The sequence below is a fragment of the Hylobates moloch genome, unplaced genomic scaffold (genome assembly GCF_009828535.3).
Source record: "Hylobates moloch isolate HMO894 unplaced genomic scaffold, HMol_V3 SCAFFOLD_12, whole genome shotgun sequence".
NCBI lineage: Eukaryota > Metazoa > Chordata > Mammalia > Primates > Hylobatidae > Hylobates > Hylobates moloch.
Window position 1 is genome coordinate 43972941 of NW_026652287.1, and position 14071 is coordinate 43987011.

At 50.3% G+C, this 14071-nt stretch overlaps 1 protein-coding gene across 18 annotated transcripts in view; it reads left to right on the forward strand.

Moving 5' to 3' along the window:
- Positions 1-14071, forward strand: part of SMARCA4 (SWI/SNF related, matrix associated, actin dependent regulator of chromatin, subfamily a, member 4) — a 102705-nt gene that overhangs the window by 44915 nt on the left and 43719 nt on the right. For all 18 annotated transcript variants that reach the window (XM_058424824.1, XM_032169698.2, XM_032169696.2 and 15 more), the window contains 3 exons: positions 4231-4352; positions 6697-6847; positions 9291-9454. In XM_058424824.1, coding sequence (XP_058280807.1) covers positions 4231-4352; positions 6697-6847; positions 9291-9454 — 437 coding nt within the window. The remainder of the gene's footprint in view (positions 1-4230; positions 4353-6696; positions 6848-9290; positions 9455-14071) is intronic.

A 14071-nucleotide genomic window follows, 5' to 3' on the forward strand; every position in this document is an offset into this window, starting at 1 on the left:
TTTTCAAATGGAGACTTGCTGTGTTGCCCAGGCTGGAGTGCAGTGGCGCGATATTGGCTCACTGCAGCCTCCACCTCCCATGTCCAAGCGATTCTCTTGCCTCAGCCTCGCTACTAGCTGGGACTTCAGGCACCTGCCACCATGCCTGGCTAATTTTTGTATTTTTAGTAGAGACAGGGTTACACCATGTTGGCCAGTCTGGTCTTGAACTCTTGACTGATGATTTTTTTTTTTTTTTTTTTTTTTTGAGACAGAGTCTCACTCTATAGCCCAGGATGGAGTGCAGTGGCATGATCTCGCTCACGGCAACCTCCGCCTCCCGGGTTCAAGTGATTCTCCTGCCTTAGCCTCCTGAGTAGCTGGGATTACAGGCACCTGCCACCATGTCCAACTAATTTTAAAAATATTTTTAGTAGAGATGGGGTTCCACCATGTTGGCCGGGCTGGTCTCAAACTGCTGACCTTAAGCGATCCACTCACCTGGGCCTCCCAGAGTATTGGGATTACAGGCACGAACCAGTGCACCCGGCTTCCAGTGGTATTTCTTGTTTTAAAGTCTGTTCTGTGTTAGACTAGTCACTGTAACCCTCTTATGATTATTGTTCACATGGTACATCTTTTTTCCTTCTTTTTTTTTTTGGAGACGGAGTCTTGCTCTGTCGCCCAGGCTGGAGTGCAGTGGCACAATCTCGGCTCACTGCAAGCTCCGCCTCCCGGGTTCACGCCATTCTCCTGCCTCAGCCTCTCCAAGTAGCTGGGACTACAGGCGCCCGCCACCACGCCCGGCTAATTTTTTTGTATTTTTAATAGAGACGGGGTTTCACCGTGGTCTCGATCTCCTGACCTCGTGATCCGCCCGCCTCGGCCTCCCAAAGTGCTGGGATTACAAGCATGAGCCACCGCGCCCGGCCCTTTTTTCCTTCTTTTACTTTCAGCCTGTTTCTTTGAATCTACAACAGCATATGGGTTTTGCATTTTCAGCTAGTATGACAGTGACTGCTTTTTGACTGAGTTTCTAAGACCATTTGTATTTACTGTAATTTCTGATATGATTGGGCTTACATTTGCTATTTCTTTTCTATGCCTCCTGTTTTTGTTCCTCCTTTACTGCCTTTTGTGTTTAATGTTTTTTTTCTAGATTTTTATTTTTATGGTGGCTTTTTTTTTTTTTTTTGAGACGGAGTCTCGCTCTGTCACCCGGGCTGGAGTGCAGTGGAGCAATCTTGGCTCACTGCAATCTCTGCCTCCCGAGTTCAAGCGATTCTCCTGCCTCAGCCTCCCGGGACTACAGGGGCATGCCACCAAACCCGGCTAATTTTTTTTTTTGTATTTTTAGTAGAGACAGGGTTTCACCATGTTGGTCAGGCTGGTCTCGAACTCCTGACCTCAGGTGATCCGCCTGCCTTGGCCTCCCAAAGTGTTGGGATTACAGGTGTGAGCCACCACGCTTGGCCTCTCCTGTTTTTTTGCTTACCTCTTCATGTTTAGTTGAAGCGTACTTTAGCTACCCAGGAGTCTAATTTTTAAAACTCTAGGAGGTTGTGGTGGCGTCTAGTCTGTTTAGTAATTTCCTGGGGCTAAGTCTGTGAAATCTGGTTCCCACACAGTGTGTAGCCTCTGCTGTATTTGCTCAGTTCTTTTAAACATTTTTTGGTTTTATCTTATTCGTGATTTTTTTCCTGGTTCATTAGGGGCAGGCAGTATTTCTTTGTCACTTAGTGGTCATCCAGAGATTGGGCACAGTTTGTGCTCCGACATGCGCCTTCTTTCTCCTGCTGATGGTTCAGTTGTATGAGGAGAGTCCACATTTGGGCCGTTGTCGGGTTCCCCCTGGCATTTATGCTTTGCTGGGCCCTTTGGCGTCTCTTTGCTTATGCACAGACTCAGCCTCAGCCAGTGATACACTTTTTCCTTCCGTGGCTGATCTCACCTCCATTAGCAGTGCCACTGGGCATGGGCATTGCTTCCTTCTACAAGTGACTGAGCCCCTTCCACCTCCCTGCCAAGCCTCATGGCCTGCAGCTCTCCAGCCGTAAGACGTTCATGTGTCCAGAGCTGTGAGGCAGAAGAGGTGAAAGTGGCCCACAGTAACAGTGCTACAAACTCCCACTCTTCCCACCTGAAGTTCAGTTTTTTAAGGTTCAATGATTCTAGTAGACCTTTGGTCAACTTGCTGAGCTCTGAAATGCTCACTCTGTCAATTTGTCTGGCTTTATAGTTGCTTTTAGGGAGGAAATTTGCCCACCTCCTCATTTGGGTTTAGCCAGAAGTCTCACTCCTGTTTTAATTCCAGCATGTCTGTAACAGCTCTGATTTTCTTGCCTAAAATGTTGGTGTTATTACCACCTGTTTATTCCGAATGATCTGTAAAATCATTTTTTGTGACCTAAGGGAAATCCCACTGGCTTTTCACTGGAATTATTTAACAGATTAAGTACAGATCGTATTTTTAAAGCTTTCTAGCAGTTCCATTATAGATGAGGGAACAATCAAGTGTGTTGTATTTGTACGATTTAAATGGCAATACAAGAATAGTTTAAGATAAGGACATGCATTCTTGTCTATTTTATCAGTATGTGTTATGCAAAATCCCAGTAAAGGCTGGAAAGCCATTAAATGACGCAACATGAATGCTTAAACAAGTTCATAGATAACTTGCAGTAAACTGAGATGCCTCTTGTCGCCAGTGTTATCAGACATACTGTAGATGGTTGAGACTTGTCAGTAAAGCTGGAAGTAAATTACAAGCAATAAATATTGAAAGTTGGTTCTAAGATATTTAAAGCCAGGTGTGGTGTCTCACGCCTGTAATCCCAGCATTTTGGGAGGGTGAGTTAGGTGGATGATCCGAGGTCAGGAGTCCGAGACCAGCCTGGCCAACATGACGAAACCCCGTGTCTACTAAAAAATACAAAAATTAGCCGGGGTGATGGTGGGCTCTAAGATATTGAATACCTAGGAAATCCAAGAGAATCAATGGATAAACTGCTTTAGCAGGTCAGCAGAGAATAGACGTGTAATGTTCATTGTATAACAGGGGTAGGAGGGATATGGAGTCTACTTCTAATTAGTAACGGAAGTCCAGAATACCCTGAGATAGCCTTAAAAGAAGTGTCGGGGCCGGATGCAGTGGCTCATACCTGTAATCCCAGCACTTTGGGAGGCTGAGGCAGGCAGATTCTTGAGCTCAGGAGTTTGAGACCAGCCTGGGCAACATAGAGAGTCCCTGTCTCTACGAAAAATACAAAACAATTAGCCAAGTGTGGTAGTGCATGCCTGTGGTCCCAGCTACTCGAGAGGCTGAGGTGGGAGGATCGCTTAAGTCCAGGGGGTGGAGGTAGCAGTGAGCTGAGATAGCACCACTGCGCTCCAGCCAGAGTGACAGAGCAAGACCCCGTCTCAACAATAACAAAAAAAAGGAAGTGTCAGGAATCTGTGGTAGGGAAACCAAAAACGGTTTAGTGGGCCAGGCACAGTGGCTCACGCTTGTAATCCTAGCACTTTGGGAAGCCAAGGCAGGCAGATCACGAGGTCAGGAGTTCAAGACCAGCCTGGCCAACATAGTGAAACCCCGTCTGTACTAAAAATACAAAAATTAGCCAGGCATGGTGGCGTGTGCCTGTAGTCCCAGCTACTTGGGAGGTTGAGGCAGAAGAATTGCTTGAACCCGGGAGCTGGAGGTTGCAGTGAGCCGAGATCACGCCACTGCACTCCAGCTTGGGCAACAGAGTGACACTTCGTCTCAAAACAAAACAAACAAACAAAAAAAACAGAAAAAACCAGATGTAGCCAGTGTGGTGGCATTTGCCTGTAGTCCCAGCTACTTGGGAAGCTGAGGTGAGAGGATTGCTTGAGCCCAGGAGTTTGAGACCAGCCCGGGGAATGTCACGAGACTGCATATCTACAAAAATTTAAAACACTTGAGCTGGGCGTGGTAGTGCATAGCTGTAGTTCTACTGCTGGGGAGGCTGAGGTGGGATGATTGCTTGAGCTCAGGAGTTCAAAGCCATCTGGGCAATATGTTGAGACTCCCATATATTAAAAAAATAATAATAAATACATAATTTTAAAACGAAGATGTAAATAACAAACATCACACATTCCAGGATAGGTAGAGGGGGTGAGGGCTGTAAGAAGATCACTTGCTTCTAACACTATGTTCTCCCCATGGGAGTCCCGTCCCCTTCTCTGGGGGATGAACTGAGGTGACATGGGCTTGTCTCTTGGTAGGAGGAGGAGGAAGAGCAGCCGCAGGCAGCGCAGCCTCCCACCCTGCCCGTGGAGGAGAAGAAGAAGATTCCAGATCCAGACAGCGATGACGTCTCTGAGGTGGACGCGCGGCACATCATTGAGTAAGGGTCCCGACACACACTGTTCTGTGCCAGCTTCCTGTGAGGCGGCGCTGGTGGGAGTGGCTAGAATCCCAGTCATCCCTAGCTGACATTCAGCACTGTCCAGCCAGCTGCTACTGTGGAACCACAGAGACCAAATTTATTTACTTCATGTTTCATGTGTTTTATAGGGATTTAATAGAGCAAATACATTCTCATGGTTCACCATATGCTTACGAGGTACGGTCAGGTGTGCGGGAGAAGCCCTCCTCCCGCCGTTCTCTGCTCCCCAGCTCCCTCCCTTTCCATTGCCCTCCCTGGGGAAACTTTCCAGCCTCGTGTGTCATTTTCCAGAGATGCTGTCTGCATTAGCAAGCAAAATTTGCATATTTTTGTCTTTTCATTTGCATACATATCTCCAGTGTACATTGGTGTGCACCTTGTTATTTTCACTGAACCTTCCCTCTCGGAGGTCATCCTTTGTCCGTGCAGAGTGCTTCCAGTCTGGTTCTCAGTGTCCGGTGTCATACTGTGTCACGTTATATTCTCATTTTCGTAGCCTGTCCTTTTGTGACAGGCATTTAAGTTATATTTCTCATCTTTTGTTCCTGTAACACATCACGGTTAACACACTAATCTCATCCTTGCTTATGGTAAGGAATTAATGGATCCTGTTAAAAAGCAAGTGAGGGCTGGGCGTGGTGGCTCAGGCCTGTAATCCCGGCACTTTGGGAGGCCAAGGCAGGTGGATCACTTGAGGTCAGGAGTTCAAGACCAGCCTGGCCAACATGGTGAAACTGCATCTCTACTAAAAATACAAAAATTAGCTGGGCGTGGTGGTGTGCACCTGGAGTCCCAACTACTTGGGAGGCTGAGACAGGAGAATCGCTTGAAATGGGGGGGAGGAGGCTGCAGTGAGCTGAGATAGTGCCACTGCACTCCAGCCTGGGCAACAGAGGGAAACTCCATCCCCCCCCCAAAAAAATGTAGGTGGCTAAAAGTCACTTTTTTTTTTTCTTTTTTTGAGATGGAGTCTCACTCTTTCACCAGGCTGGAGTGCAGAGTCGTGATCTTGGCTCACTGCAACCTCCACCTCCTGGGTTCAAGCGATTCTTCTGTCTCAGCCTCCTGAGTAGCTGGAACAACAGGCGTGGGCCACCACGTCCAGCTAATTTTTGTGTTTTTAGTAGAGATGGGGTTTCACCATGTTGGCCAGGATGGTCTTGATCTCTTGACCTCGTGATCCACCCACTTCGGCCTCCCAAAGTGCTGGGATTACAGGCGTGAGCCACCGCACCTGGCCAAAGTTACTTTTTAAAAGAAAAACATTCAGATTAGATTACAAATTGCCTAAATTTTAACAGTTCTGATTTTGTATGAACCTGTTCAGTCTGTGTTTCTTTTCACCTTTAGGCTCATGAATTGTTATTAGAAAGGGTGGGTCCTATGATCAGCGTCTGGCTAGGTGCAGAGTGTCTTTCTGTGCTGTGGCAAGTGACAGCATTCTGTTTGTTGTTTTGAGACAGTCTTGCTCAGTTGCCCAGGCTGGAGTGCACTGGCTCGATCGCTCGGCTCACTGCAGTTTCTGCCTCCCGGGCTTAAGTGATACTTTTACCTCAGCCTCCTGAGTAGCTGGGGTTACAGCCATGCGCCACCACGCCTGGCTATTTTTTTTTTTTTTTTTCTTTTTTGAGACAGAGTCTTGCTCTGTTGCCCAGGCTGGAGTGCAGTGGCGCAATGTCCGCTCACTGCAAGCTCTGCCTCCTGGGTTCATGCCATTCTCCTGCCTCAGCCTCCTGAGTAGCTGGGACTACAGGCGCCTGCCACCACGCCCGGCTAATTTTTGTATTTTTAGTAGAGATGGGGTTTCACCATGTTGACTAGGCTGGTCTAGAACTCCTGACCTCAGGTGATCCACCTGCCTCGGCCTCCCAAAGTGCTGGGATTACAGGCGTGAGCCACTGTGCCCAGGCTAATTTTTGTTTTTTGTACTAGAGATGCGGTTTCACCATCTTGGCCAGGCTGGTCTTGATCTCCTGGCCTCAAGTGATCCACCTGCTTCAGCCTCCCAAAGTGCTGAGATTACAGGCGTGAGCCACCGCGCCCGTCAGAGTGACAGAATTCTTGTTCTGTGGTGGTGCAATCAGGACCCAGAGCTCCCAGGAGTCCAGTCTGGGCCCCTCAGGCTTAGTGTGGGCTGCCCTGCCTGGCCTCACACTGTCCGGCTGCACCTCTGTGTGTCTTACAGTGCTGGCCACAGGTCATTCTGCAGAAAGGGCCACTCCACAGAGCTTGTGTCAGGAGCGAGCACCTTGTCACAGATAGGAATGCGTGTCCTTACCCGGCACTTCCATCTCACTCCCAGGAATGCCAAGCAAGATGTCGATGATGAGTATGGCGTGTCCCAGGCCCTTGCACGTGGCCTGCAGTCCTACTATGCCGTGGCCCACGCTGTCACCGAGAGAGTGGACAAGCAGTCAGCGCTTATGGTCAATGGTGTCCTCAAACAGTACCAGGTGAGGTGGGGGGTGGGGAGGCCACCGCCATGTAGCTGCCTCGGTGCAGGTGTTCCCAGGTGGTGGGGGCTGCGGACCTCAGGCAAACCTGAGTTCACCTTTTGCTCTTTGTGGGCAATGCACTCTTCCCCTCTGAGCCTCGGTTTCCCCATGTGTAAAGCAGAGATGTGGTCTGGTAGGTTAGCCACCAGGAGGAAGTGCAACAGCAGAAAGTCAGTGTCTACTGGGTGCCTGATGTGCCAGGCAGAGTGGGAGCGATTTGCACGCCAGTGGCCTCACGGAGGAGACGGGGCCACCTGAGGAGCAGAGAGGTGCAGCACCTCCTCAGCATCACACCGTGTGTAGGGCTCAACCAGGGCCGGAGCTCAGATCTGGGCATCTGCATGCTTAGGACAGATTACCTGAGCTCTGTGTGGTGTGAAACGGCGAGTGTCAGGAGCTTAGATCTAGGAGCCGGCAGCCCTGGACTCCGCTCTTTGTTCTGGGGATGAGGTAGCAGGTCCTGTGTGATGGTGAAAAGTTGGTGGCTCTGAAGCTCTTTACCTGGGCCTGACTTGGGACAGTCAAGAAACAGAGCTGCTCATGCTCTTAATGCGGCCCGCCATCCCGAGCTCATTACAAGGCCCCACAAGACAACCAGTACAACTCCAACCAAAGAACAGGTCTCTCTGGTTTTCAGTTTGGTTGTTTTTTCTTTTCTTTTCTTTTCTCTTTTTTCTTTTCTTTTTTCTTTTCTTTTGAAACAGAGTCTCTGTTGCCCAGGCTGGAGTCCAATGGCGCAATCTCAGCTCACTGCAACCTCTGCCTCCCGGGTTCAAGTGATTCTCCTGCCTCAGACTCCTGAGTAGCTGGGACTACAAGTGCGCACCATCACGCCTGGCTAATTTTTGCATTTTTAGTAGAGACAGAGTTTCACCATGTCAGCCAGGCTGGTCTCAAACTCCTGACCTCAGGTGATCCGCCCACCTTGGCCTCCCAAAGTGCTGGGATTACAGGTGTGAGCCACCGTGCCCAGCCCCAACTTTCTTTAAGACAACTATTAAACCTTTTGTGCTAATATCAGCATTCAAAGCTGTGCATGCACCTATAGTCCCAGCTACTTAAGAGGCTGAGATGGGAGGATCGCATGAGCCCAGGAGTTGAAGATGGGCCTGGGCAACATAGTGAGACACTGCCTCTACAAAAATATTTTAAAAATTAGCTGGGGGTGGTAGCACACATCTGTGGTCCCAGATACTTGGGCGGCTTAGGTGGAAAGAGAGCCCGAGCCCAGGACTTCTGAGCTGTAGCACCCTATGTCGATCAGGTGTCTGTACTAAGTTCAGCATGAATATGATGACCTTCCAGGAGTGGGGGACCACCAGGTGGCCTAAGGAGGAGCGAATCTGCCCAGGTCGGAAATGGAGCAGGTCAAAACTGATGTGCTGATCTGTGGTGAGATAGTCGCCGTGAATAGCCACTGCACTCCAGCCTGGGCAGCATAGTGAGACCCCATCTCTATAAAACAATAATGAAACAAAGGCAAATCTCATGGTTAGTGGAATTTTCCAAGAGTCCTATGCAATTGAAATAATTAGAACTTGGCTAGGCGCGGTGGCCCACGGCTGTGATCCCAGCACTTTGGGAGACCAAGGCGGGTGGATCACCTGAGGTCAGGAGTTTGAGACCAGGCTGGCCAACATGATGAGACCCTGTCTGTACTGAAAATGCAAAAAATTAGCTGGGCATGGTGGTGCATGCCTGTAATCCCAGCTACTTGGGAGGCTGAGGCAGGAGAATTGCTTGAACCCGGGAGGCAGAGGTTGCAGTGAGCCAAGATCGGGCCACTGCACTCCAGCTTGGGTGAGAGCGAGACTCGGTCTCAAAAAAAAAAAAAGAATTAGAACTTGGCCAGAACTTACTTCCTCAATCCATTATGAAAATTTCCAAATTTTCCTTCATAACATTATCTTCAGTTTGCAAATAGTGTTCTGTTTAAGGCCTGTATTTCAGAAAGCTCCCAGGCTTTGGAAATCCCTCCCTTAATCTTGAAATGATGTTCAGGCAGTGAATTCCTCACCAAGTCGCCCTGAAGCCCTCGTGGTTTCCTGAGTGCAAGTGTCCCGTGGTGTGGGCAGGTTTTTTCTGTGTGCTGTGTGGGGCATGGACAGGCAGACAGTGTAACAGTTGGGAATGAGCTGTTGAGATGTGTATTAGAAATGTTACACATGTCCGTTGTTAGCACAGTCGCCCTGCAGCTTCACAGATGTTATTGCTAAGGATGAGGCTAAGCGATAAAGAATCGATTTGGTTCAGAGGAAAAATCCTTGGTAAAGGCAGTAGAGGGTGGGATGTGGCTTAGGCAGAACTCGTGGCTGGTGGTGTCTGACTCTCTGAAGTGGGGAGAACCCTCTGGTGTCCGACCTGGCCTTCAGTCCTGCCGTGGCCGCGTCTGTCCTTGCAGATCAAAGGCTTGGAGTGGCTGGTGTCCCTGTACAACAACAACCTGAACGGCATCCTGGCCGACGAGATGGGCCTGGGGAAGACCATCCAGACCATTGCGCTCATCACGTACCTCATGGAGCACAAACGCATCAACGGGCCCTTCCTCATCATCGTGCCTCTCTCGTGAGTACCGGCTGCCAGCAACACCCCGCACGCCACTCACACGCTCCTGTGTTCGTTTCCTAAGTTTGCCACAGTAGAATACCACAAACGAGGTGGCTTAATGACAGAAATTTGTTTTCCTGGAGGCCAGAAGTCCAGGGTCAAGGTGTAGCAGGTTGCTTCCTCCTGAGGTCTCTCTTCCTGCTTGCAGGGATACGTGCTTACATGTGTCTCCCTGTATCTTCACGTGGTCCTTCCTCCGTGCGTGTCTGTGTCCTTATCTCTTCTTTTTAGAAGGACACGGGTCAGGTTGGATGAGGGTGCATCCTAATGGCCTGCTTTAACTTCATTGCCTCTGTATTGGCCCTGTCTCCAGGTACAGTCGCATCCTGAGCTGCTAGGGGTCAGGACTGCCCCACCAGCCTCGGGGCTGTGCACAGCTCCACCCGTCACAGCCTCTACCTCTGGGTCCCAGATCAAGTGGGGGCATGACTGCGCATCCCCTCCACCCCTGGGGAGGCCTGGGGTCCCTCTCCCGGGATGTCCTTGGTGTCCTTTTCAAGTCCGACAACCAGCAAAGTCCATGCAGGGGAGTCACAGGAGACAAGAACCTCCCACTAGAAAAGTAGGGTGAGGCCATTGAGGCTCCACTGAACAGTCTCTGCTTCCTCTCTGTGCAGTGCCCTGCTAGGGCCACCAGAGCCCTCGGGCACATCCCAGCGTGGCTCCACCGGCGTTTTTCTCCCAGCAAACAGAGTCTGCCCCCCTACCCACCTCTCTCGACATCTCTCTACCCAGCTCAGCTCCTGCACCTAAAGGGAGACCTGCCTAGGGTTTTCCCAGAAAGCCCCAGGGCTGGCTCTTACTGGTCCAGTTCAAGTCACATGTCCAGCACGCAGACAGTCACCGTCCTGGGGGTTAGTCTGGTCTGATTGGCCAAACGTCAGCATAGCACTTGGTCTGGCCCTAGAGTACAGCCCCTAACTCCAACCAGGCACTCACTGGGACCACTACAGCCACAAGTCAGCAGTGCACCCCCAATCCCTGGCAGGCTGGTGAGCGGCGTGCCCATGCCCCAACCCCATGGGAAAATGCCCTCCTGCCTATAAGATAGCCGGACCCCATGAGTCACACACCCATAGGGTGGGCCTGACGTCCTGACTGTTGCAGGGAGGACTGGAGGAAAGGTGAGGACCCCAGAACCCTCCCAGGTTTACCGTGGAGCTGTTTCTTTCTTCTGTCCCCCTGCGTCCCACATGGCGGGTAGAACAGACTGCCCTGGAGGAGCAGGGCTTCCTCGTGCACAGTGCTGCAGGCAGCTGCACCTCCCCTCGTGGTCAGACCCAGATTGCTACAGCGTTCCCGCTGCACCTGCCTGAGCTCTGTCCCCTGTCTGTGTCCAGAGGCTGTTCCTTCCGGCTCTGCCCACCTCCTGGCTCCCCTCTGCCCTTCTTCCCCCAGAGGCTGATGGGTACGGTGGCAGCCGCCCTCTGCAGTTCCCGATTTTCTCTCCTTTCACTTACAAACTTCGCAGATCACCATCTCTGCTGGAACGCCGCTCTCCGGGGTACTGTTGTTTTGCAGCCTTGGTTCTTAGTTGTTAATTTTTTGCTTAAAAAAATTTTTAAAAAACTTTTCATTTTGAAATGATCTCATTCTTTTATTTTTTTTTTTATTTTTTGAGGAGTCTTGCACTGTTGACCGGCCTGGAGTGCAGTGGTGCCATCTTGGTTCACTGCAACCTCTGCCTCCTAGGTTCAAGCAATTCTCCTGCCTCAGCCGCCCAAGAAGCTGGGATTAGAGGCACACGCCACCATGCCCAGCTAACTTTTTTGTATTTTTAGTAGAGACAGGGTTTCTCCATGTTGGCCAGGCTGGTCTTGAACTCCTGACCCCATGATCTGCCTGCCTTAGCCTCCCAAAGTGCTAGGATTACAGGAGTGAGCCACTGTGCCCGGCGACCTCATTCTTAGAAAACGTTGTAGAGTTCGTGTAAAGAATTGCTATGCACCCTTCACCCATCTTCCCCATTCTTTCACAACCCCAAGACAACTATGAAAACCAGGAAAATAACATGGACGTACTACTAATAGCAAACCAGAGGCCTTATTAACCAGTCTTGTCAGTTTTCCCACAAGTGGCCTTGTTCTGGTCCAGGATCACACACTGTCACGTCTGTGTGGCATGCCTGTGGCACTTCCTCATTTCATCTTCGTCCTTGTCAAGCTTGACGCTGTTGAATCCTGGTCGGACCTTTGGTGGACTCTCCTTCAATTTGGGTTTGTCTGACGTGATCGCGTGGAGCGACGCCACGCCTTGCTTGATGTGCATTAGCGGGGAAGGCATGAGATGTTGAGGCCTTGGTCTCTCGGGCAAGGTGCCTGCTGGGTTTCCCACTGTAAACCTAGGAGTGTAGGAGTTACACTTTCCATTAATAACTATCTCGTGGGAATGCACTTCGACACTTGTGAATATCCCATTTCTCTTCCTACTTTCCCCAATAATTTCAGCATCTGTCCTGCTCCATTTCATGTTGCCATAAAGGAATACCTGAGTCTAGGTGATAAAGAAAAGAGGTTTAGCCGGTCACGGTGGCTCACGCCTGTAATCCCAGCACTTTGGGAGGCCAAGGCAGGCGGATCACCTGAGGTCAGGAGTTCGAGACCAGCCTGACCAACATGGGGAAACCCTGTCTTTACCAAAAATACAAAAAAAATCAGCCAGGCATGGGGGCGCATGCCTGTAATCCCAGTTACTAAGGAGGCTGAGACAGGAGAATCACTTGAACCTGGGAGTTGGGGGTTGCAGTGAGCCAAGATCGCGCCATTGCACTCCAGCCTGGGCAACAAGAATGAAACGCCTTCTCAAAAAAAAAAAAAAAAAAAAAAAAGAGGTTTATTTGGCTCATGATTCTGCTGGCTGGAAGACTGGGCAAACACATGGAGACACACAACCACACACTCCAGACGTGTAAACACACACTCATTTACACGCGCACACACGGGACAAGACAGAAACACGCGGACACACAAATACACGCACCCGGGGCCTACACACACAGAAACACACACTCACATACATACACAGACAACGCAAGGAGACAGACACACAGGCCTACACGCTGACACATACACACTCATTTGCATGCTCACACCAAACCAGAGACAAACTCACGAGTCCCACAGACCTAGACACCCCCCCACACCAGACACACACATACAGGTGTGGTGAGGGCTTCAGGCAGATTCCACTCCTGGTGGAAGGCAAAGGGGAACCAATGTGTAGAGATCCCATGGGGCGGGAGGAGGCAAGGGAGGCAGGGGTGCTGGGCTCCTTTTAACAATAGCTCCCACGAGAGTTGAGAGAGCAAGAACTCACTCATCCCCCGTGCCCAGTACAGTACAGGCCATTCACGAGGGTTCCGCCCCCATGACCCAGACGCCTCCCACCAGGCCTCACCTCCAACATTGGAAATCAGATTTCAGCATGAGGTTTGGAGGCGCCAAATACCCAAACTATAGCAGCAAACATCAGATAAGTCTTGCGTGAAAATATAATTACATGAGAGTTGCCAAATACATGGTTACCTGTTTCTGTCCGCTCTTCTCTACAAATTAATTGAAATTCCACTGTTAGGAAGAGCTTTCCCTTCTCCCCCATGTGTTTTTTTGGGTAATTATTATATCAGTGTGGACTCACACAAACAAATACTTATTTCGTTGCTTCAGTTTTTTTTCAAATTCGGCCTGGGAGAATTCTCCCTGGAAGAATTGTGTCTTCTTTGTGTATTCAGTCATTTCTTAATATGAGTATGAACCCACGGATATTTATTTTGTACTCCAGGCTATGCACCAGTGGCTGGGGTTTTTTTGTTTTGTGGCTCAAATCCATCCAGCTTTGGCCACTGGGAGCACTTTCAGTTGGCTCTTCTGTCCTTTGACACGCCCCCAGCATCAGGTGAATTTTGAGGACTTTCTTGCTTTTTGGCAGCAAGAGCAGGGTCATGTAGTCCATTTCCCACCCACTCCCTCGAATCAGCCATTTCTCCAAGGGGCCTTGGTTTCCCTTCTTACAGAATGGTTTTGGGAACCAAGACCTGGGTCCTGGATGAGCCTATTGCTTCTGGGGTGTCTTTGCTCCCGGGGCCCTCTCAGTGGTCAGTGCCAGGAGAATTCGTGTCCGCGTGCTGATGCTATGTACACGTATCGTCTAAAAGGCCTTCTCTGCCTCAGCATCTGTTTCTGTGTTAAGCTGAACGTGAGTTCATACCACTGTCTGAGGCTCTGAGTGAGAACCACAGGTTCCTTCTCACACTTCCTCCCTGTGCGTGTGCCCATTCTCAGCTTCCGTGGACAACAGTTTCAGAGTAGTGAGCCTGTACCTCCAGGAAGCATCTTGAGCCACTAGAGCGCAGGCCTTGGGGCCAGTTCTTGTGTTTTCAGGCCTCCAGATTGCAGTCAGATTCCATTTCCGGGGTGATAGAGGTCAGCTCCTTCCCCTACTTCAGGGAGGTTGTGAGGTGGGTGCTCCTGCAGTCTTTTCATGCCACGCCCCACCTGGGCAAGTGTCCACGCTGTGGAACGCCAGCTCCCGCAGGCCAGAAGAGGGCCCGCGTGCTAGGGAATGTTTACGGTGTAC